A 25,451-nucleotide genomic window follows, 5' to 3' on the forward strand; every position below is an offset into this window, starting at 1 on the left:
ACAAAAACACATATCAAATGTTGAAACTGAGACATTGAAACTGAGTTTCTTGAAAAATATATGCCCACTTCGAATTTGATGCCAGCAACAAGTTTCAAAAAAGCTGAGACAGGGGCAACAAAATACTGGAAAAGTTGTGTAATATTTTACTGTTTTTCTTTTCTAACTAGGTCAATTGGCAACAGATCAGTATCACGATTGGGTATTAAAAGAGCATCCCAGAGAGGATGAGTCTGTCAGAAGTAAAGTTGGGGAGGGGTTCACCACTCAGGGAAAACAGTGTGGGCAAATAGAGCAACAATTTAAGAATGTTTCTCAATGTAAAATAGTTAAGAGTTTAGGGATTTAAACAATATAATTTGTCAGTTTCAACATTTGATATGTTTATATCTTTATACTATTTCCAAGTAACTATAGGGATAAATGGACATCATTGCATTCTGTTATTATTTGCATTTTACGGACCCAACTTTTTGGGGGGGTGGTATGTGCACTTATGCTTAAATGCATTTATTTTCTCTTATGTTTCTTTTTACTTTCAGCAATATCACTGGACAGGAAATTTTAATTAACACATGCTAACAGTGTTGCATCTTATTGTTGTAAAGAAATGCATGTTCATATTGCATCTGCTGTTAGTCAAACAATAATATAAAAATGTAGCTGCTATTTTCTGAGGTAATGCACAGCACTTTTTCCTAAGGAAACCATTAAGAATGAAACCGGTTCAAATCGTGCTTCCCTAAATAATAAGCTGTTATTGATCAAATAATATTAATTATGATCCTTTAGTAAGAATGAGGGTTAATTTATGAAATTATTCAGTACAGAACAGTGGTTGTTATCAGTTGTGTGTTTGTGAGGCTAGGAGGCGGGGCTAGTGTTTTCTAAGTTCTCTCTATTCGTATTTCCTGAGCTTCTAACCGGACACTCCGCCCTCCAGCCCCCGGCGAGAACAGCTTCCGTTACCGAGTTAATTCACTGCTCGTGCTTCAGGGTGAAAAGCCGGCTGGACCTCCAAGAATCGTGATTAATTAACGATTTATAAAGCCAACAGTTCATTTGGAATGGGAATTATTTGGCCTGGGTAAAGACCTGAAAACTTCGTCGGAGTATTGTCTCGAACCTGCTTCAAATGTTAACCGTTTTCTGTAAAAACCGAAACGGGAACCTGGAATTTCTATCCAAGAAAACAGAACTGAGAGCACGAAAAGGACATAAGCTAACATAAGTTAACGGCAGACAGACTTTTTTTTTTAAAGGGTCGCGTGATCAGAATAGTTAAACGAGTCATCCACATCCTGCTGCTGGTTTAAAGAAACTGCTGTCTGAACAGATCCTCTGACTCAAACACACACAGACACTGACACACACAGTTCGCCCACATATTCTAGGCCCGGGTGCTCGATCTGAACGGGATAGAATTTGCTTGAGCGGTCACGTGGAGGGCGTGCAGAGGTGGAGAGTCCCGGTTTACCTGTGAATGAGGTGTGTCTGTGCGTGTTTGTGTGCGCGCCTCCGCCTTGTGTAACATGAAACGTGGGTTGAGCTACATTTAATGTGGCTGATGATCTCACATATACTGCTCCTATTCAGCAGCTAACACCGTTTGGTCCAGGGCATCTTTAATCTGTTTTAAAACACCTGGGCGAAGCACGGACTCTACGAGAACTTCCGGTAGGATTTATATGCTGCTTCTGACTAATACTGGACAGATGTCGGGAAGTTTATGCACGGTGATGCAACATGAGCTGACCGTCTAACTCTTCGGACATTTTGAACAGTTTGGGACTGTACCTCAGGAACATTCGGAATAATATTTGATTATTTCGTCCATCGGGGATTCTCGGTGATTAAATACAGTATTGCGCTATGGCTCTGTCTCAACTACAGTGTTTGGACGAACACCATGTTAATTTGCGCGTGTCCGAGTCCAAACCGGAATTTTTCTACAGCGAGGACCAGCGGCTCGCTTTAGAGGCACTGATCAATGGGGGGCGCACGGCTTTTAACAGTTTTCTCCGTGACCATGACCTCCGACACTTCTTGTCTGAACCGGAGATCGAACGGGTGGCGCGCAATGTGGAAGACTACCGACCCGGTAGCGAGCACTTAAAGCCCGAACCCGGCGCGACTAGCCCCCGGGAGTTTGAAGGGGGCGAAGGGCCGTTGTCCTTACAGTACTGGCCGGACCGGTCGGAAGGGTCCATACCGGATCTAGACCTAGGATGGCCTGACGCTGCGTCATACCGCGGGGTGACGCGCGTCAACGTGCACATGCAGCCCCCCGTTGACGGACAAACGCACATCAAGGAGGTGGTCCGGAAGTCAATCGCACAGGCACAAAAGGTAGGCTACTGCTGTCCCACACGCGCTGACTGACAGCCCATTTACTCTCTGATTTATAACTAAGTTACATTCATACTATAAATGTATACATCATACTTAGCACTAATGGCTCCTGTACATGCAATATAGGACACATAATGATCAGATTTATCATTAGACTTTGACATCAGTGTGAGTAGCTCTAGGCTACAATCTCTTCAGCATATCTGAGTCCTGTTATACATGCATCTGTCTGATTGAGGCCTGCCTCTACTCGTCCTGACTGACTCATTGATTCCACCTCTCTTTCCCGTTTTTGTGTTCCTAGACACATTTCACCAACATTGCTGAGTACTTTGAATCTACATTAAAAAAATCTCTGGTGATTAATGACATTTTTTTGCAATTACCTTTTTCTTACAGGCATTGTGGAGCAGCAATCACCTTCATAAATAGTGAAAATGTATGATACTGTGTTACATTTTCTGTGTATATATTTAGTTTTATTGGAATGTTGTGAAATATTGAGTTTTTGCAAGAAGAGCGATGGGTTGGGTTTGAACCCGCGCTCAGGGCAATGTCTCTAGATTTCCAGAGATACTGATGTCATGAGTTGCAGCCGCGCCTCCCATCCCATAATACAGGTTTATGGTTTCTTATTGAGCTTTGACAGTAAAATGTGAACATTATAATCATTTTGGACGTAAGTGGACTCTTGACAAAACCTGTTAATGCTTTAGAGCCTTTGTGATTTTAAATGTTGAATTGAAGCTAAGAGAAAAATGATTTTGCTCCCTTCTCACTTGAATCAATTCAAAACGCTCCCAAGATAAACACTGACAAGTGAATCCCAAGAGGGATTCAAGCAAGTGACAAACTGTTAGACAGGGCTCTCCACCACCATCATCAAAACACCAAAGGAGGGAATATCTTTTATTAGAATGATGTTCCATCACTCCAGTAGAGTTTCAGATATTCATAGAATATATGACAAGATGCTTTGAAGCTGTTCTGGTGTTTTGTGGCCCAACAGCTTACAGAGACACTGTATGTTGGTTTTTCCTTTAATTTGTATATTACAACAGACAGTCAATTTATTAATGGCAAGTCAAAACGCTAGGCCAAACCCACTGCGCCTCCTTTTGTCTCTACAGACACCCCCCCACGAGTGTCCTGGTATGTCAGTGTGTCTGTTCCTACACTGTCAACCCTCTTTAAATGTATTAGTAGATAACCCTAACCTTCTATTTGGATGAAACAAAGAAATATCTCAGAGTTAATCATCCCTAGAGATGTATGACATTGAGCTGGTTGCCCATAGTTATTGTCAAAGAACTAAACATCTGAGCTCCAGCTTCCTATAGTGCTTGGCTTCTTTGTTGACAGTCTTTGACACATTTTTACCCAACAACACTGTAGCTACAACCCTTCATCAGTCCAAGCAACACTTTCAAAGGACGTCTTTGCTAAAGTGAAGATTTTAGGAAACAAAGATCACTGCCTGCCTGGCTTCTGTTCACAACACACCAGTCAAACCACAAAGGATGATCTTGATTCTATAAAATCTTAGGAAATATTTTATTTAAGTTATTAGTTCACTACTTTTATTTGTACAGAGGACATGATGTCAGTGTTCTCAGAAGTACATGTTCTTACGACCATCCTATCCCACAGATATTTGTAATCTTTTGAATGGTTTTCCACAAAGATTGTTTTACCTATTTATCATTTGAAAGCACGATAATCAACAATGTTGCTGAAATGTCAATGGGATACATTTGTGATCGTTTCATTCCCAAACCACCAAGTCCTGTGATTGGCTAACAGGGTCAGGGTTTCAGACCTTGACCAATTTATGTCTGTGCACTACTGATGACTGTGTGTTTTTTCCAGGTGATAGTAGTGGTAATGGATGATGACTGTGTGTGTTCTCCAGGTGATAGTAGTGGTAATGGATGATGACTGTGTGTGTTCTCCAGGTGATAGTAGTGGTAATTGATGATGACTGTGTGTTCTGCAGGTGATAACAGTGGTAATGGATGATGACTGTGTGTGTTTTCCAGGTGATAGTAGTGGTAATGGATGATGACTGTGTGTGTTTTCCAGGTGATAGCAGTGGTAATGGATGATGACTGTGTGTTTTCCAGGTGATAGCAGTGGTAATGGATGACGACTGTGTGTGTTCTCCAGGTGATAGTAGTGGTAATGGATGATGACTGTGTGTGTTCTGCAGGTGATAACAGTGGTAATGGATGATGACTGTGTGTTTTCCAGGTGATTGCAGTGGTAATGGATGATGACTGTGTGTTCTGCAGGTGATAAGAGTGGTAATGGATGATGACTGTGTGTTTTCCAGGTGATTGCAGTGGTAATGGATGAGTTCAGTGATGTTGACATCTATAAGGACCTCCTGGATGCAGCTTATAGGAGAAGACTTCCTGTTTACATAATTATCGACACAGCCTCAGTCACCTGCTTCCTGGATATGTGTTCCAGAGCTAAAATGCACAGAGGACACCTCAAGGTATCACATGCCAATACAAACAACCCCACCATTCATTCATAATAGTTGGAAGCATTTGTTCTGTGCCTGTTTAAGCTTGTGTTAATTACAAAAGAAACACAAACCCCTCCTACCTAAACAAACCGCCCATCCCACCTGCATGTCTATCTGTGTACCTGCCTGTCTGTCTACGTACCTGCCTGTCTGTCTACGTACCTGCCTGTCTGTCTACGTACCTGCCTGTCTGTCTACGTACCTGCCTGTCTGTCTACCTACCTGCATGTCTGTCTACGTATCTGCCTGTCTGTCTTCCTACCGACCCTCCTTTCTACTTACATGCCTGTCTGCCTATCTGTCTGTGTGTGTCTGCCTGTAATCTGCCTACCTGTTTTTTTTGTCTGTCTGTCTGTAGTTTTTGCCGGACCGCATAAGCGGAGCCGGCCAAGAAGATTGATTGACTGCCTGCCTGCCTGACTGGTCATTGTTAAAGCGTACTGGTTAGGGTTCCATCCTCACCACAGACAAAACAAATTAGGCGTTAGGATTTGTTCTGATTAAACCTTCACTGTCTACAGGCTTCAGTATTCACATAGCGTAGTTCACATAGCGTAGTTCACATAGCGTAGTTCACATAGCGTAGTTCACATAGCGTAGTTGTTAGCTATTCAAGTGTTATTCTATGGACAACCATCTACAGTAATAGATGTAACCGTTAATAAACGTTAGTAACCGTTAATAAATGTTCTGTTTCCCACATTATTCCAGCAAAAATGTAATGGCTGTGATAGAAGTTCCATTTGGAGACTACATGGAGGTGGACTGACTACCAGCAAGCCCCGTGGTCTTATGGGCTGTTTGCCAGCCTGTCTTTGTGTCTGTCTGTGTTTGCCAGCCTGTCTTTGTGTCTGTCTGTGTTTGCCAGCCTGTCTTTGTGTCTGTCTGTGTTTGCCAGCCTGTCTTTGTGTCTGTCTGTGTTTGCCAGGCTGTCTTTGTGTCTGTCTGTGTTTGCCAGCCTGTCTTTGTGTCTGTCTGTGTTTGCCAGCCTGTCTTTGTGTCTGTCTGTGTTTGCCAGCCTGTCTTTGTGTCTGTCTGTGTTTGCCAGCCTGTCTTTGTGTCTGTCTGTGTTTGCCAGCCTGTCTTTGTGTCTGTCTGTGTTTGCCAGCCTGTCTTTGTGTCTGTCTGCCTGGAAACAGATGAACTAGTACTGCAGCTAAACTCTTGTAGTGGTTCAGTATAAGTGTTTTAGTCTTCCAGATAAACATTTAGCACATTCCTAACTGCTGCTACAAACAATTACACGCGCACACACACATACGCTCACACATTTCAATCAACAGCATTGGCTCATTTAGCAGCATTGGCTCATTTTTTAAGATGGCTAAGTCGGACAACCACCCAGCTAAGTAGTAATAACTACACCTTACTATAACCCTGTAGTAGTTACAACTACACCATACTAACATAGTGGTACTAACTACACCTTACTATAACTCTGTAGTATTTACAACTACACTGTACTAACTACACCTTACAATAACCCAGTAGTAGTTACAACTACACCATACTAACATCGTGGTACTAACTACACCTTACTATAACCCTGTAGTATTTACAACTAGACTGTACTAACTACACCTTACTATAACCCTGTAGTAGATACAACTACACCATACTAACTACACCTTTCTATAACCCTGTAGTAGTTACAACTACACAATACTAACTACACCTTAGGGGTGTAGTTAGTAATATTAACCCAGTAATATTAAATACGCCTTACTAACCCAGTAATATTAACTACGCCTTACTAACCCAGTAATATTAACTACGCCTTACTAACCCAGTAATATTAACTACACCTTACTAACCCGGTAATATTAACTACACCTTACTAACCCGGTAATATTAACTACACCTTACTAACCCGGTAATATTAACTACACCTTACTAACCCGGTAATATTAACTACACCTTACTAACCCGGTAATATTAACTACACCTTACTAACCCAGTAATATTAACTACACCTTACTAACCCAGTAATATTAACTACACCTTACTAACCCAGTAATATTAACTACACCTTACTAGGGCTGCATGATTTTGATAAACCTGCTGTTGTGGATGTGGGACAACATATCTTGGTGCCACTTGCTAACTTGAAGCAGACGACTTCACTAACAGTTGCAGTGTTAACTCAAACTAACATTGACAATCCATCAAGTATTTAAACAAAATTAGTCAAGGTTTTTAAGTAATCTACAAAAGTACCTACACCACCCGCAAGAAAAGAATTACGGATGTACGATGCATGCCCGTTGTCTCGCGTGAAGTGCATGTCATTCCCCTTTTTTTGGAACTGAAAATCGCATAGTTGGTGATTTGGATATTGCATGTCAGTATCGCAATTTTCGATTATATATTTTTTTTTATTGTGCAGCCCTACACCCTACACCTTAACCCAGTAGTAGTTGTAACTACGTCCTACTAACCCAGTAGTAGTAGTAATAACTACACCTTACTAACCCAGTAGTAGTAACTACATCTTACTAACCCAGTAGTAATAGTAGTAGTAGTAACTGCACCTTACTAACCCAGTAGTAGGAGTAATAACTGCATCTTACTAACCCAGTAGTAGTTGTAACTAATTCTTACTGACCCAGTAAGTCTAAAGTAGTTGATAGCAAAGTCAGTGCTGGAATGAAGATAAATAATACAACTTGTGATGCATTATTCTCCAATGGCAGCGGTAGGAATGTGGGCTTGTAAAGTTATTTTAAATAGTCTTTAAAAAGGTTTCAGATGTTATTTACCTCTTTCCCTACTACCACCTCTACCTTCTCCCTCTCCTCCTCTCCCCCATCCCCTACACTCCCCCTCTCTCACCCCCCCCATCTCCCACTCTCTCTCCGCCAGCCCCCCTCTCCCCCATCCCCCCTCCCCCACTTTCTCTTCCGCTCCTCCCTCTCTGTCTCTGTTCTTTCATTCTATAGGTCTTAGTGCTCCAGGGACATTTTTCTTTGGCAGAGAAATGCTACCCACAGGACATTGCCCCACCCGATTCCACACCCTAATCAAAGAAACAAAACTCTGTACGCACTACCCAACCCCTTCCCCGCCCAACACCCCCACACACACCACCTTACACCCTCGCACACACCACCCAACACCCCCGCACACACCACCCAACACCCCCGCACACACCACCCTACACCCCCGCACACACCACCCTACACCCCCACACACACCACCCTACACCCCCACACACACCACCCTACACCCCCGCACACACCACCCAATTCCCCTACACACACATCCCCCGCACACACCACCCAACACCCCCGCACACACCACCCAACACCCCCGCACACACCACCCAACACCCCCGCACACACCACCCAACTCCCCCGCACACACCACCCAACTCCCCTACACACCACCCAACACCCCTACACACCACCCAACTCCCCTACACCCAACTCCCCTACACACACCACCCAACTCCCCTACACACCACCCAACACCCCTACACACCACCCAACACCCCTACACCCAACTCACCTACACCACTACACACACCTCCCTACACCCAACACCCCCCCACACATCACCCAACATCCCCCCACACACCCCTGCCCACACCCCTCTACTGACACGCCCCTCCCAACACACACAACCCCTGCCAAAACCCCAACCTGACACAACAAACACACGTCCTAGAACCTGTGTATTAATGTGTTCTAGAACCTGTGTGTGAATGTGTTCTTTCTGTTCTAGAACCTGCGTGTGCGGTGCAGTGAAGGGGTTGAGTTCTACACACGGTCGGCCCAGAAGGTCCGAGGTTCTCTCAGTCAGAGATACATGTTGATCGATGGAGACAAGGCTTTGTCTGGATCATACAGGTACCTGCTTCAAAGATACAGTAATCTCTAAAAAGATCTGTTTAATGCAACAATATTTTAAAATACAGAGAGTTTAAATCTATGTTTTATTTTATCTGATTTGAATCAGCCCGTTCATCTTTAATTTTTGACAAATAGTCAATGTGTTTGCATTGTTGTACATTACTACTTATTACTTACTACATTTCTTAGCATAGACTGGACAGTTTTTCAGAACAAAATAAAGTCGAAGGAGCAAAACTGGGCAATGAAGACATATGCCATTAATACAACTTGCCTAGGTACAGTATGTCCAATAAAAAACTGGGCTGTGAAGACATATGCCATTAATACAACTTGCCTAGTTACAGTATGTCCAATTAAAAACTGGGCTGTGAAGACATATGCCATTAATACAACTTGCCTAGTTACAGTATGTCCAATTAAAAACTGGGCTGTGAAGACATATGACATTAATACAACCTGCCCAGGTAAAATACATCCAATTAAAAACTGGACTGTGAAGACATATGACATTAATACAACTTGCCTAGTTACAGTATGTCCAATTAAAAACTGGGCTGTGAAGACATGACATTAATACAACCTGCCCAGGTAAAATACATCCAATTAAAAACTGGACTGTGAAGACATATGACATTAATACAACCTGCCCAGGCAAATCTTTGTCATTTGAAGACTGTTTTTATACATTTGTTAGCAACGGGGTTGGGGTTAGACCCCAGCTGTTTGAACATAGGGTTGGGGTTAGACCCCAGCTGTTTGAACATAGGGTTAGGGTTAGACCCCAGCTGTTTGAACATAGGGTTGGGGTTAGACCCCAGCTGTTTGAACATAGAATATAAACCCCACCAACTCCACTGCCTTCTTGCAGTGTTCCCCTCTAATCTGAGTAAGACCTGGTTACCCATTAATTATCAGGTAGAACCAAAAACATTAAGACCCAGATATTGAACACCTCTGTCATAAACTGTAGCTTATTATTGTGAAGTGTTGTAAATTGGTCAAGTGTGGTCTATGGTAGCCTATGGTGATCTAAGGTGATGTAGGGTAATCTATGGTAGCCTATGGTGATCTAAGGTGATGTAGGGTAATCTATGGTAGCCTATGGTGATCTAAGGTGATGTAGGGTAATCTATGGTAGCCTATGGTGATCTAAGGTGATGTAGGGTAATCTTTGGTAGCCTATGGTGATCTAAGGTAATGTAGGGTAATCTATGGTAGCCTATGGTGATCTAAGGTGATGTAGGGTGATCTATGGTAGCCTATGGTGATCTAAGGTGATGTAGGGTAATCTATGGTAGCCTATGGTGATCTAAGGTGATGTAGGGTAATCTATGGTAGCCTATGGTGATCTAAGGTGATGTAGGGTAATCTATGGTAGCCTATGGTGATCTAAGGTGATGCAGGGTAATCTATGGTAGCCTATGGTGATCTAAGGTGATGTAGGGTAATCTATGGTAGCCTATGGTGATCTAAGGTAATGTAGGGTGATCTATGGTAGCCTATGGTGATCTAAGGTGATGTAGGGTGATCTATGGTAGCCTATGGTGATCTAAGGTGATGTAGGGTGATCTATGGTAGCCTATGGTGATCTAAGGTGATGTAGGGTGATCTATGGTAGCCTATGGTGATCTAAGGTGATGTAGGGTAATCTATGGTAGCCTATGGTGATCTAAGGTAATGTAGGGTGATCTATGGTAGCCTATGGTGATCTAAGGTAATGTAGGGTAATCTATGGTAGCCTATGGTGATCTAAGGTGATGTAGGGTGATCTATGGTAGCCTATGGTGATCTAAGGTGATGTAGGGTAATCTATGGTAGCCTATGGTGATCTAAGGTGATGTAGGGTAATCTATGGTAGCCTATGGTGATCTAAGGTGATGTAGGGTAATCTATGGTAGCCTATGGTGATCTAAGGTGATGTAGGGTAATCTATGGTAGCCTATGGTGATCTAAGGTGATGCAGGGTAATCTATGGTAGCCTATGGTGATCTAAGGTGATGTAGGGTAATCTATGGTAGCCTATGGTGATCTAAGGTAATGTAGGGTAATCTATGGTAGCCTATGGTGATCTAAGGTGATGTAGGGTGATCTATGGTAGCCTATGGTGATCTAAGGTGATGTAGGGTGATCTATGGTAGCCTATGGTGATCTAAGGTGATGTAGGGTGATCTATGGTAGCCTATGGTGATCTAAGGTGATGTAGGGTAATCTATGGTAGCCTATGGTGATCTAAGGTAATGTAGGGTGATCTATGGTAGCCTATGGTGATCTAAGGTAATGTAGGGTAATCTATGGTAGCCTATGGTGATCTAAGGTGATGTAGGGTGATCTATGGTAGCCTATGGTGATCTAAGGTGATGTAGGGTAATCTATGGTAGCCTATGGTGATCTAAGGTGATGTAGGGTGATCTATGGTAGCCTATGGTGATCTAAGGTGGTGTAGGATGGGGTAATTTGGTTTAGGCTAGTCTAATCTGGTGTAGGATGGTGTAAATTGATTTTGGGGTAGTAATATGGTGTAGGGTGGTGTACATTTGTTTACGGTTGTCTAATCTGGTGTAGGATGGCGTAAATTGGTTTAGGCTAGTCTAGTTTGGTTTAGGGTGGTGTAAGATGATTTCAGGTAGTCTAATCTGGTGTAGGAGGGTGTAAATAGGTTTAGGCTAGTCTAGTTTGGTGTAGGATGATTTGAGTTGGTTTAGGGTAGTCTAATCTGGTGTAGGGTGATCTATGGTGGTCTGCTGCAGGTTTAACTCTATATTTCCGCTCTTATTTTATCTCAGGGTATCAGACAGGATTGTTGACAGCAGTATTTACTAGCACAAGTCAATTTAACCTCAGAGCCCTTTAGTACATGTTGCAGGAACACTCATGAGTTTAGCCGAACACAGGGTTTCCCAAACTAGTGGTTACTGTCCAGAGCCTCAAGTGAACCAGGGTCATAAGTCATAAGGTCAAGTGAGTGTGACCTCAAAGGCGGTAATTCTGCTAACTTGAGCAAATAGCATGAAAACAACCAAACTAGCTTGCTAAGACATATCTGGATCTTCAATTTCCCATTGTGTTGCTGTGATGAGACACTGTTGTTAAAAGAAGTGTTTTACATTGTGTTGCTGGCCAAAAAAGTACAAGGAACCAAACTTGAGTGCTATCTCCCTTCAGCTTCACATGGTCGGCATCCCGTCTGGACCGTAACCTGATCACAGTTCTTAGTGGTCAGGCAGTCGAGACCTTCGACAAACAGTTCCGTGACCTGTACATGACTTCTAGGGGTGTGTCCCTCACCAAGGTTCCACTGGAGGAGGAGCCTATCCCTGACCCCACCCCCACTGCAGCCCCAACCCCAATCTCCGCAGATATTGCTAGGAAACTGATCAATCCTAAATATGCCCTGGTCACGGCACAGGCTAAAGCTAACAACGCTAGCCCTTCTAGCTCCGCTAATGAATCCAGCAACAAGAACTCTACCCAGAATCCACCAGGCCGAATTCTAAAGCGTGGCAGAGAGCCAGTGGAACCCCAGCCCCTCCATCCAGGACTAGCTAACCTGGAGAAGGCATACCTGATCCCTTACCTGCCCACATGGCCTGAGCCTGACCCTCCCAGCGACGTGATTGGATTTATCAACGTGAGAGACGCATCCCGTCCCCAACAGGTTGGTGGTGAAGTGTTGTGATTATTACCAGAGGAAATGTGTTGTGATTATTACCAGAGGAAATGTGTTGTGATTATTACCAGAGGAAATGTGTTTCAACTCTACTAACTACTACTAGCAATAGTGTTGTGACACTAACTACTACCAGCAAGTGTTTCAACTCTACTAACTACTACCATCAGTAAAGTGTTGTTACTCTACTATTACCAGCAAGGTAGAATTGTGACTACAAATGTCATGTATGGAGGCAAATCGTGACATTCAACTTGCGCGACAGACCAGATATCATGTCACTTTTAATTGGTATATTTTTCTTTCTCGGAAGGTAAGCAACTTTCTATTAGACACTTAACTTTCCGGAAGACTGATTTGTCTGGGGTTTACAGGGGATTGTGGCTGATAATAGGGGGGTTGTATATTTTTGCTACGGTGCTAAACAACCTGAAAAAATATATTTTAGAAATGCTATTCGATAACATGCCAGCTTTATGTCACTGATAAAATGATGAAATGATTACACTATAAAAGTATTTCAAAACTGCTGTTGGCTATGCCAATATTACGGGGTTCGATGCTCTCATCCAATATTCAAACTAAGTATTAACATGAGGTTCCGTCTACACCAATCAATAAAAAATTATAGCCAGATCTCAATGTTCAGTGTTTGAAGACAGCAATCCTAATTGTTAGGGCACACTGTGTAATTTACGATCCTTGTTTCTACTGGCCAGAGATTCTGGCAAACCATCCGGCGCCTCAGGAGAGGGAAACAGTGCCCTACCAACGCTGTTTACAGTATAGGTGGGCAGCTGTTGACCTCAACTGGGGATGTCGTCGGGCAGTGGAAGGAGTACTTTGAGGATCTCCTCAATCCCGCCGTCATGTCTTCCATTGAGGAAGCAGAGGATGAGGGCTCAGAGGTGGACTCGTCCATCACCCGGGCTGAAGTCACAGAGGTGGTCAAGAAACTCCTCGGTGGCAAGGCACCGGGGGTGGATGAGATCCGCCCTGAGTACCTCAAGTCTCTGGATGTTGTGGGGCTGTCTTGGTTGACACGCCTGTGCAACATCGCGTGGCGGTCGGGGACAGTGCCTCTGGGATGGCAGACCGGGGGGGTGGTCCCTCTTTTTAAGAAGGGGGACCGGAGGGTGTTTTCCAACTATAGGGGGATCACACTTCTCAGCCTCCCCGGGAAAGTCTATGCCAGGGTTCTGGAGAGGAGAATACCGCCGATAGTAGAACCTCGGATTCAGGAGGAACAGTGTGGTTTTTGTCCGGGCCGTGGAACACTGGACCAGCTCTACGGGGTGTTGGAGGGTTCATGGGAGTTTGCCCAACCAATCCACATATGTTTTGTGGATTTGGAGAAGGCATTCGACTGTGTCCCTCGCGGCATCTTGTGGGGAGTGCTTCGGGAATATGGGGTCCTGGGTCCTTTGCTAAGGGCTGTCAGGTCCCTGTACAACCGAAGCAGGAGCTTGGTCCGCATTGCCGGCAGTAAGTCAGACTTGTTCCCAGTGCATGTTGGACTCTGGCAGGGCTGCCCTTTGTCGCCGGTTCTGTTCGTAATTTTTATGGACAGAATTTCTAGGCCAGGGGCCGGAGGGTGTCAGGTTTGGGGACCACACAATTTCGTCTCTGCTCTTTGCAGATGATGTTGTCGTGTTGGCCCCTTCTAACCAGGACCTTCAGCATGCACTAGGACAGTTTGCAGCCGAGTGTGAAGCAGTGGGGATGAAGATCAGTACCTCCAAATCCGAGGCCATGGTCCTCAGTCGGAAAAGGGTGGCTTGCCCACTTCAGGTTGGTGGAGAGTGCCTGCCTCAAGTGGAGGAGTTTAAGTATCTAGGGGTCTTGTTCACGAGTGAGGGAAGGCTGGAACGGGAGATTGACAGACGAATTGGTGCAGCTTCTGCAGTAATGCAGTCGATGTATCGGTCTGTCGTGGTGAAGAAAGAGCTGAGCCGCAAGGCGAAGCTCTCGATTTACCGGTCAATCTACGTTCCTACTCTCACCTATGGTCATGAGCTTTGGGTCATGACCGAAAGGACAAGATCCCGGATACAGGCGGCCGAAATGAGCTTTCTCCGCAGGGTGGCTGGGCGATCCCTTAGAGATAGGGTGAGAAGCTCGGTCACCCGGGAGGAGCTCAGAGTAGAGCCGCTGCTCCTCCACATCGAAAGGGGTCAGCTGAGGTGACTTGGGCATCTGTTCCGGATGCCTCCTGGACGCCTTCCTGGGAAGGCGTTCCGGTCCCGTCCCACCGGGAGGAGACCCCGGGGAAGACCTAGGACACGCTGGAGGGACTATGTCTCCCGGCTGGCCTGGGAACGCCTCGGTGTCCCCCCGGAAGAGCTAGAGGAAGTGTCTGGGGAGAGGGAAGTCTGGGCATCCCTGCTTAGACTGCTGCACCCGCGACCCGGCCCCGGATAAGCGGAAGATGATGGATGGATGGATGGATGTTTCTACTGGCTTCTAACCTCTGTCCTCTACCCGTAACAGGTACATCTCCAGAGGAGTCAGCAGTTTGAGACTAGCCAGGCCATCCGATTTAGCTCTCCATTCACCTTGCCAGAGAAACCTGATAACACACCCCTCCCAGAGACCACACCCCTAGCAGAGACCACACCCCTAGCAGAGACCACACCCCTCACCGAGACCACACCCCTCTCAGTGAATGCCATTCCACAGACCAGAGATACACTCATTGATTCACCAGAGCAGATAAAGGTAAACTCCCCTCAACTGCTGGACAAACCAGATAAAATTAACCAACCCAAAGACAACAGTCGAACACCAGCCAAAACCTCAGGGACCTGTGACCACACCTCCAAAGACACATGTACCCCACCCAGCCTTGTCAAACCCTCATCAGCCCCGCCCATTCCTAAACCTCGCACCGTACAGCTCCTCATAAGTCCCTCCCACACCCACCAGTCTGGCCAACCACAGGTCAACTTTGTCCCAAGGACTAATAGCCAATCAGGGACACCACCTGTCTCCGTCAACCAATCACATACAGACATAGATACCAAGTCCCCTCCTCGAGTGGGAGAGGAAGGGAGAGAGGAAAAGAAACTAAGGCACAGTCGTCGTGTCAACAAAAACTGTAGTCATGACGACGCCGGCAGCACCGTGGCGATATGTGACCAAACCCCCAATGGCAACGGCTCATCTGACGACTCGTACTATGAGTGCAACGAAGCAGAGACAATGGAACCCCCTCTACTTGCCAACGGGGGAACAGCTGGTTCAGGAAGGGTGGCCGATGGTGTTCGTCATGGAGACGGGTTAAACATCATGGGGCGGTTATCCCAGAGCATGCTGGACCTTCGGTGTCGTAGCCAATCAGACGACAGGGGGGTTCTACTCAACCAACCACAGGACCGCGGCAGTTGCCAACAGCCACGCCCACATCAATATAGACTTATTGGACAGGTGAGAGAACACACAAACATCTATATACACACACGCTCACAGACAAACATCTATATACACACACGCTCACAGACAAACATCTATATACACACACGCTCACAGACAAACATCTATTTACACACACGCTCACAGACAAACATCTATTTACACACACGCTCACAGACAAACATCTATTTACACACACGCTCACAGACAAACATCTATTTACACACACGCTCACAGACAAACATCTATTTACACACACGCTCACAGACAAACATCTATTTACACACACGCTCACAGACAAACAGCTATATACACACGCTCACAGACAAACAGCTATATACACACGCTCACAGACAAACAGCTATACTGACTCCTGGCTTATGCTTTGATAAAGACTCACTCAATTGATAAACACTAAATACTGTACTCAGATTTAATGAATCATTATTTTGCCTTTATTTCAGTTTGTATTTACATTGTATTTAATGCATTCGTTGGACATTCCACTGTTGTTAGGGCAAGTAAGCATTTGTTGAATATTCCATACCTAGTATATCCTGTTTCTATGACAAAGAAAACCTGACATTTAAAACTTGTAACATTAGAAGGGTGAGAAAGCAACTGAGAAGCCACCTGTGTGCCAACTAATTAAGTGAGCTGTACTTTTTATTTCTGGTACAAAACTCACAAAACAGCATTAGTCTCTCAAACGGATTCGACTTTGAGAATCTGTCAAAGACTCAAGATTTTGGTTTGTGTGTTTTCCTCACTGTTTATGTAAAAGCGTGTGGGAATAATGAAATGTAGTGTAATATTTATAAAGGCCCAAGTATGGCATGTAGTGTAATATTAATAAAGGCCCATGTATGGCGTGTAGTGTAATATTAATAAAAGGCCCAGGTATGGCGTGTAGTGTAATATTAATAAAAGGCCCAGGTATGGCGTGTAGTGTAATATTAATAAAAGGCCCAGGTATGGCGTGTAGTGTAATATTAATAAAGGCCCAGGTATGGCGTGTAGTGTAATATTAATAAAGGCCCAGGTATGGCGTGTAGTGTAATATTAATAAAAGGCCCAGGTATGGCGTGTAGTGTAATATTAATAAAAGGCCCAGGTATGGCGTGTAGTGTAATATTAATAAAGGCCCAGGTCGGCTCTTCTGGCACGTGGAGTCCGGCTCTTTCAGCAAAAACTCTCCTCTGGTTTCAACAATTTCCAGTCAATTTCCAGTCAAGTAACAAAGAACAAACATGATCCCCTGGACATCAGAGCCGGTATATTTCACAGTGCTTTAGAGAGGAAACTGAGCACTGGACCTCAATACATGCTTTAGAAAATGTAGAAGATCGTTTCTTATACTAATTTATGTTTATCGGCTGTCTTAGCCCTCCTTACAGAGCCGATGTGGTCTTGCTTACTGCTATACAAACTCTTTGAAATATCCTGACACAAAGTTCCCTGTTCAGTATTGAATGATTAGGCAGCTTTATGTTGGGCCGTGGGAAGAGTCTGCCTCGCATAAAGTAATTGTTTTTAGGCTGTCAAACTGTCCACATGAAAAGGGCTTAGGGATAGTAGGCTGTGGTCAGTTGATTTGTTGCTTTGCTAATTAATAACTACAGTTAAAATAAAATGCCTAATTCATAGGTTTTCCAATCTTCATTGGTTTTATAAATAGGAGACCCTCTGGGCCCAGCAAACAAGACTGCTTGATTAGAAACTGTTTCACAGCATAAATGTCCAGGTTACTCCTGAATACTGGTCTACACTTTCACCAAATTAAATCTAATTGTTACCTGGGCAGGAGGTCCAGACTGAAGTGCATCGTACAAAAGACACATTTGTGTTCTACATCCTATGTAATTAAAATCATACAAATGTTTAGGTAGCAAACAGGAAGTCTCGTACTGTGAATAAATGGCTCTACATTACAGAAATGTGACCGTTTCCTGTTGTAGACGTGATATCTATAGAAAGTTGTGATACACAGTACTGTAGAATACTGTTTTACACGTAGAACTGTAGAATGCTGTTTGTATCCAAATCTAATGTTTACCAGCAGAACACTGTTCCCTGCTGGTTATAGAGAAACGGAAGTACTGAACATGACCATTCAGATAACATCCCTACTTCCCCATACAGGTTATGGACCATTTATTCTTAAGTTTTAATACAGTATGTTTCTTCAAGAAATTCCCCAACCCTCTATCAAAGAATAAAAATTAAAACAATACAGGAAACACTATGGTAAATACTACAGTAAACACTACAGTAAATACTGTAGTATCACCACAGTAATTAAATAGAGGAATACTGCAGAATATGGCATAGCATAATGTAATATGTGTATAGAGGATTTACCTGGGTACAACCCCCTGCTGATCATTCCAGGAAGGATGATGAATATGAAGGGTAACATCTTAAGGTAGGACGCCAAGATGGACGCCCCTTTAGCATGGGAAAGACTCTTAGCTGACAGTGACCGCTGCACAATAACCTGATGCAGAAACACAAGTACATTATATTAGACTGAGTGTCTTCTGATGTCTCACATACATTAGTTATATTAGACTGAGTGTCTTCTGATGTCTCACATACATTAGTTATATTAGACTGAGTGTCTTCTGATGTCTCACACATACATTAGTTATATTAGACTGAGTGTCTTCTGATGTCTCACATACATTAGTTATATTAAACTGAGTGTCTTCTGATGTCTCACATACATTAGTTATATTAGACTGAGTGTCTTCTGATGTCTCACACATACATTAGTTATATTAGACTGAGTGTCTTCTGATGTCTCACACATACATTAGTTATATTAGACTGAGTGTCTTCTGATGTCTCACATACATTAGTTATATTAGACTGAGTGTCTTCTGATGTCTCACATACATTAGTTATATTAGACTGAGTGTCTTCTGATGTCTCACATACATTAGTTATATTAGACTGAGTGTCTTCTGATGTCTCACATACATTAGTTATATTAAACTGAGTGTCTTCTGATGTCTCACATACATTAGTTATATTAGACTGAGTGTCTTCTGATGTCTCACACATACATTAGTTATATTAGACTGAGTGTCTTCTGATGTCTCACACATACATTAGTTATATTAGACTGAGTGTCTTCTGATGTCTCACACATACATTAGTTATATTAGACTGAGTGTCTTCTGAAGTCTCACATACATTAATTATATTAGACTGAGTGTCATCTGATGTCTCACACACTCTCTTGCCTCTCAAGTTGTTTCAGAGCTCCGGGTCACCGGGTCAAATGTCGCCAGGTCGTGATGGACGCCAGAGAGGAAGGGCTAAAGTTGTCATCACCAAACCAGGAAGTTTTTATCGTCTGCCACGAGCATCGGGGACTGTGATTAGAGGACACCGCTACTGGCAGGGCCAGTCACTGCAGCCTTCTGAGACTCGCTCTAATCGGCCACTTCAACGCCGTGCCGATAGGCGGATGGGGCTCGTCCCATGTGATGCCTCCATACGACGAGCATCCCATTTGGCAGGAGGTGTGCCTTTCTCTAAACTAAGCAACACGCTACTGAGGGGGCTGGATGGAGCCTCACAGAAGAAAAGCTGGCTTGCCAACAAGAAGGCCAGCTAAGATTGGCTGAACTCTGGGCCAATGTGACTACAAGCAGGAAGTAGAACGATTATCTAAGTTTTGTAAAAATTTTCTGGACGTGTCCATCTAGTTATTCAGACTGGATCAAAGAATTTACTGTACATTATCTAAATGATTCTCAGAAATTTTCACTTAGGTGTGTACTCACTTTTGTTGCCAGCGGTTTAGACATTAATGGCTGTGTGTTGAGTTATTTTGAGGGGACAGCAAATGTACACTGTTATACAAGCTGTACACTCACTACTTCACATTGTTGCAAAGTGTCATTTCTTAAGTATTGTCACAAAGATATACTCAAATATTTACAGAATTGTGAGGGGTGTACTCACTTTTGTGAGATACTGTGTGTGTGTGTATATATATATACACACACACACACTTTGGTATACGTTAACCTGGTATATATATACAGCTCTGGAAAAAATTAAGAGACCACTGCACTTTTTTCTTTCCTTTCCAAAAAAGTTTTGAGTGAGGAACAGAAGGGTTCAAATTAAGAGACCATTGCAAACTGAACGCTTCTGTTCCTCACACAAAACTTTCCTTTTCAACTTTTTTGGAAAGGAAAGAAAAAGGTGCAGTGGTCTCTTAATTTTGGTCGCTGTATATTTTTGTTTTGCTTACATTTGATTGGCTTTCTTTATGTTAAAGGGTCAAAGTGTCATAAACTGGACATGTTTATTTTCCCTCCATTTTCTTCAGGCTTTAGTAGTCTGGTCATCTCAACTCCTATTGGCTAAAGAGACTCTGACTCTGAGTGGCTTAGCGCTCACCCTGATTAGTTACTGGGAATATGGGGTAGGTGTAACTTGTTTAAACGATGGCATACTTTGCCAATGGGGGACATGATGTTCTAAAAACTTTCGGAGAATGTTTGGAATAAACTGGATTAAGCATTGTTGTTGGTTGGTACATTTTCCATCATGACTGACCTACACAGGGGTCAGAGGTTACCTGGTCAGTGCACCAGTACCAGGTGGCCAGGATGGTGAGTCCTAAGGTCATGCCAGGCCAGGGCAAGTCACCAGTTACCGGGTGTCGGAACAAGTGCATGGCGTCTTCTCTGGGCAGGTGGCAGCTACTGTTGGGGATTATCTGCAGAACATGCAGCATAACATCATGAATCATAATAGGTGACGAGTTCATAGTAACTAGCCCAATGCTCCTTAAATCATTGGACTAGTTCATAGTAACTAGCCCAATGCTCGTTAAATCATTTGAATAGTTCATAGTAACTAGCCCAATGCTCGATAAATAACTTAAAGGATCCTACCCCCCCTTCAGGAAATCAAAAAACTGTCAAATTGAATATTCTCATTTCAAGCGGTCACTTGAACCAAAGATTGGCCTAAAGTTTGGGTTCAAAGAATCTGCACATGTTGAAATAGTTTGAATGTGAAAATAGGGCTCCAGAATATTGCATTGTATTTATTTACTGGGGAATCACTGAAAATTAATTGTAACGTTTAGAGATGTGACCAGCTGGGGTTTGTAACGTTTAGAGATGTGACCAGCTGGGGTTTGTAACGTTTAGAGACGTAACCAGCTGGGGTTTGCAATGTTTAGAGACGTGACCAGCTGGGTTTTGTAATGTTTAGAGACGTAACCAGCTGGGGTTTGTAATGATTAGAGACGTGACCAGCTGGGGTTTGTAACGTTTAGAGACGTGACCAGCTGGGGTTTGTAACGTTTAGAGAGATATGAACAGCTGGGGTTTGTAATGTTTAGAGATATGACCAGCTGGGTTTTGTAATGTTTAGAGACGTGACCAGCTGGGGTTTGTAATGATTAGAGACGTGACCAGCTGGGGTTTGTAACGTTTAGAGAGATATGACCAGCTGGGGTTTGTAACGTTTAGAGAGATATGAACAGCTGGGGTTTGTAATGTTTAGAGACGTGACCAGCTGGGGTTTGTAACGTTTAGAGAGATATGAACAGCTGGGGTTTGTAATGATTAGAGATATGAACAGCTGGGGTTTGTAACGTTTAGAGAGATATGAACAGCTGGGGTTTGTAATGATTAGAGATATGAACAGCTGGGGTTTGTAATGATTAGAGATATGAACAGCTGGGGTTTGTAGCTCAGAGATCTTCCTTTTATAAGACTTGTAGGGTCTTGTGTCATTAGAGTGATCAAAATGTAATGATGATGCAATCATTATGGATTGTTTGAATTTTAAAAACACATTGCTTTGGTGACCTCACAGTAGTACTGACAAAATTATGTTATTTTCACTTTGCCATTCCAAACACAAAAAACACTATTTCCTGCAGATGGGACCAGTTAGAAAATTCAGAAACAAACAGATGTGTAACTGACCAACCTTAGATGGTATGGCTGCCTGGTAAACTCTCTCCAGGTTATTGTACCCTCCAATCTTATTGAAAGCTGGAGGGAGTGAAAGGGGGAGGGAAAGAGGGGAGGGGGGAGAAATAGAGGGAGGGAGAGAGAGAAGGAGGGAAAGAGAGAGGGAGGTAAAGAGAGAGAGAAGGAGGGACAGAGAGAGAGAAGGAGGGAAAGAGAGAGAGGGGAAAAAGGGGGGGTGGAGAGGGAGGGAGAGAAGGAGGGAGGAAATTAAGTGGTTACTAAAAATAAACATCCCACATCCATTTAAAAAACGATTGTCTTTCACTAAGACTGATACAGTTAAGTGCAGAAATAATCAGATACTGACAAGTTTTATTTTGGCTGTTTACCTAAATATTTGTAAGTTAAATAATGAATAAAGTGCAGTCTCTCAGCTATAATTGGAGGGTTTCCAAATTGGATGAAGGGTTTATGAATTACAGCTCTTTTATATGTTGCCCCCTCTTTTTCAAGGGACAAAAAGTAATTGGACAATTGACTCAAAACTGTTTCATGGACAGGTTTGGGCTATTCCCCATTATTTCTTCTTCAATTAACCAGGTAAAAGGTCTGGAGTTGATTCCAGGGGTGGCATTCACATTTGGAAGATGATCCTTATTCTGCAAAAAAAAAAAAACATCCATCCGAGAGATAACAGGAACATTAGGAGAGGCCAAATAAAAAGTTTGGTTCATTCTGAGAAAAATATAACACACTGGTGAGCTGCAACACAAAAAGGACTGGACGTTCACAGAAGACAACAGTGGTGGATCCTTTCCATGGTAAAGAAAAACCCCTTCACAACATCCAGCCAAGTGAAGAACACTCTCCAGGAGGTAGGCATATGATTATCCAAGTCTACCATGAAAAGAAGACTTCACCAGAGAAAATACAGAGGGTTCACCACAAGGTGCAATCCATTCATAAGCCTCAAGAATAGAAAGGCCATTTTAGACTTTGCCAAAAAGCATTTTAAAAAGTCAGGCATGTTCTGGCACAGCATTTTTTGGACAGATGAAACTCAGATCAACCTGTACCAGAATGAAAGAAGAAAAAAGTATGGATAAGGCTTGGAATGGCTCATGATCCGAAGCATACCACATCACCTTTTAAACACAGTTGAGGCAGTGTGATGGCATGAGCATGCATGGCTTCAAATGGCACTGGGTCACTAGTGTTTATTGATGATAAGACAGAAGCAGCTGGATGAATTCTGAAGTGCGTAGGGATATATTATGTTCTCAGATTCAGCCACATTCAGTGAAGTTCAATGGATGACTCTTCACTTTACAGATGGACAATGAAGGCAAAGAAGTGGAATATTCTGCAATGGCAGTAAGGGGACTGTATAAAAAGGTTGCAATTCCTAAACATTTCATACAATATTTTTGTTCAACTCCTTGAATTAAAGTCTGCACTTCAATTGCATCTTGGTTATTTCATTTCAAATGCATTATGGTGGCATACATAGTTCAAAATTCTGAAAATGTTGTCAGTGTCCAAATATTTCCAGACCCAAGTGTATGCAGTTGACTTACCTGGCTAACTGAATATGCCTGGTTATGTCACTTTGCTAACTGAAGATGACTGGTTATCTCACCTGGTTAACTGAAGATGACTGGTTGTTTTATCGGTTTAACTAAAGATGCCTGGTTGTCTCACCTGACTAACTGAAGTTGACCTGAGGTACCGCAGTTGAATTGTGATGGTGAGTTGCCTGTTATGGTGTGTTACTTGTGAGTTACCTGTCATGGTGTGTTACCTGTGAGTTGCTTGTTATGGTGTGTTACTTGTGAGTTACCTGTCATGGTGTGTTACCTGTGAGTTACCTGTGGGTTACCTGTGAAGGTGTGTTACCTGTGAGTTACCTGTGATGGTGTGTTACCTGAGAGTTGCCTGTGATGGTGTGTTACCTGTGAGTTGCCTGTGATGGTGTGTTACCTGTGAGTTACCTGTGATGGTGTGTTACCTGAGAGTTTCCTGTAATGGTGTTACCTGTGAGTTTCCTGTAATGGTGTTACCTGTGAGTTGCCTGTAATGGTGTTACCTGTGAGTTTCCTGTAATGGTGTTACCTGTGAGTTTCCTGTAATGGTGTTACCTGTGAGTTTCCTGTAATGGTGTTACCTGTGAGTTTCCTGTAATGGTGTTACCTGTGAGTTTCCTGTAATGGTGTTACCTGTGAGTTTCCTGTAATGGTGTTACCTGTGATGGTGAGGATGATGGCACCGATCATCATGACAAAGGTCTGCAGGGTGTCTGTATAGATTACAGCTGCAAGGCCACCTGATTGGGAGAGTGAAGGGAGGGAGAGAGGGGGGAGAGAGGAGAGAAAGGGGAAGGAAAGAGAGGGAGGGACTTTTTTAATGTAATGGTTCCTTTTTTCTCTTTGACAATGTCAATATCTATTCCTCAAGCCAGTAAGTGACCAGGACTGATCCTGCTCATCTTCAGAAGCAAGCCAGCAGAGATGCAGTTTGGAATTAAGTCAGGGAGAAGGAGAAAGAAGATGGGGATGAGGGAGAGAGGAGGGAGAAAGAAGATGGGGATGAGGGAGAGAGGAGGGAGAAAGACGATGGGGATGAGGGAGAGAGGAGGGAGAAAGACGATGGGGATGAGGGAGAGAGGAGGGAGAAAGAAGATGGGGATGAGGGAGAGAGGAGGGAGAAAGACGATGGGGATGAGGGAGAGAGGAGGGAGAAAGACGATGGGGATGAGGGAGAGAGGAGGGAGAAAGACGATGGGGATGAGGGAGAGAGGAGGGAGAAAGACGATGGGGATGAGGGAGAGAGGAGGGAGATACAAGATGGGGATGAGGGAGAGAGGAGGGAGAAAGACGATGGGGATGAGGGAGAGAGGAGGGAGATACAAGATGGGGATGAGGGAGAGAGGAGGGAGAAAGACGATGGGGATGAGGGAGAGAGGAGGGAGATACATGATGGGGATGGGTGTGTACCTGCTATAGTGTAGAGGGCAGTGTGTGTGTGTGTGTGTGTGTGTACCTGCTATAGTGTAGAGGGCAGTGTGTGTGTGTGTGTGTGTACCTGCTATAGTGTAGAGGGCAGTGTGTGTGTGTGTGTGTGTACCTGCTATAGTGTAGAGGGCAGTGTGTGTGTGTGTGTGTGTGTGTACCTGCTATAGTGTAGAGGGCAGTGTGTGTGTGTGTGTGTACCTGCTATAGTGTAGAGGGCAGTGTGTGTGTGTGTGTGTGTGTGTGTGTGTGTGTGTACCTGCTATAGTGTAGAGGGCAGTGTGTGTGTGTGTGTGTGTGTGTGTGTGTGTACCTGCTATAGTGTAGAGGGCAGTGTGTGTGTGTGTGTGTGTGTACCTGCTATAGTGTAGAGGGCAGTGTGTGTGTGTGTGTGTGTGTACCTGCTATAGTGTAGAGGGCAGTGTGTGAGTGTGTGTGTGTGTGTACCTGCTATAGTGTAGAGGGCAGTGTGTGTGTGTGTGTGTACCTGCTATAGTGTAGAGGGCAGTGTGTGTGTGTGTGTGTGTGTGTACCTGCTATAGTGTAGAGGGCAGTGTGTGTGTGTGTGTACCTGCTATAGTGTAGAGGGCAGTGTGTGTGTGTGTGTGTGTGTGTGTGTGTGTGTGTGTGTGTGTGTACCTGCTATAGTGTAGAGGGCAGTGTGTGTGTGTG

The 25,451-nt window shown here is 43.8% G+C and overlaps 2 protein-coding genes across 3 annotated transcripts in view; one reads left to right on the plus strand and one right to left on the minus strand.

Moving 5' to 3' along the window:
• Positions 1-25,451, minus strand: part of slc5a10 (solute carrier family 5 member 10) — a 58,292-nt gene that overhangs the window by 21,881 nt on the left and 10,960 nt on the right. For both annotated transcript variants that reach the window (XM_034294163.1, XM_029122083.2), the window contains 4 exons: positions 24,014-24,094; positions 21,788-21,852; positions 20,418-20,558; positions 18,179-18,314 (listed from right to left, as the gene is read on the minus strand). In XM_034294163.1, coding sequence (XP_034150054.1) covers positions 18,179-18,314; positions 20,418-20,558; positions 21,788-21,852; positions 24,014-24,094 — 423 coding nt within the window. The remainder of the gene's footprint in view (positions 1-18,178; positions 18,315-20,417; positions 20,559-21,787; positions 21,853-24,013; positions 24,095-25,451) is intronic.
• Positions 946-19,630, plus strand: LOC105008027 (protein FAM83G). Its single transcript, XM_029122064.2, has 6 exons — positions 946-2,349; positions 4,685-4,852; positions 8,609-8,733; positions 11,902-12,394; positions 14,897-15,832; positions 19,074-19,630. The coding sequence occupies exons 1-6, from the start codon at positions 1,873-1,875 to the stop codon at positions 19,440-19,442; spliced, it is 2,568 nt and encodes an 855-aa protein (XP_028977897.2). The 5' UTR covers positions 946-1,872; the 3' UTR covers positions 19,443-19,630.

Source organism: Esox lucius, chromosome 9, assembly GCF_011004845.1.
Source record: "Esox lucius isolate fEsoLuc1 chromosome 9, fEsoLuc1.pri, whole genome shotgun sequence".
Taxonomy (NCBI): domain Eukaryota; kingdom Metazoa; phylum Chordata; class Actinopteri; order Esociformes; family Esocidae; genus Esox; species Esox lucius.

Coding starts and splice junctions, on each gene's coding strand:
- LOC105008027 (XM_029122064.2), top strand. CDS start 1,873: ATGGCTCTGTCTCAACTACAGTGTTTGGACGAACACCATGTTAATTTG. Junction 12,395..14,896: donor ACGCATCCCGTCCCCAACAG/GTTGGTGGTGAA, acceptor TACCCGTAACAG/GTACATCTCCAGAGGAGTCA. Junction 15,833..19,073: donor AATATAGACTTATTGGACAG/GTGAGAGAACAC, acceptor TTGCCTCTCAAG/TTGTTTCAGAGCTCCGGGTC.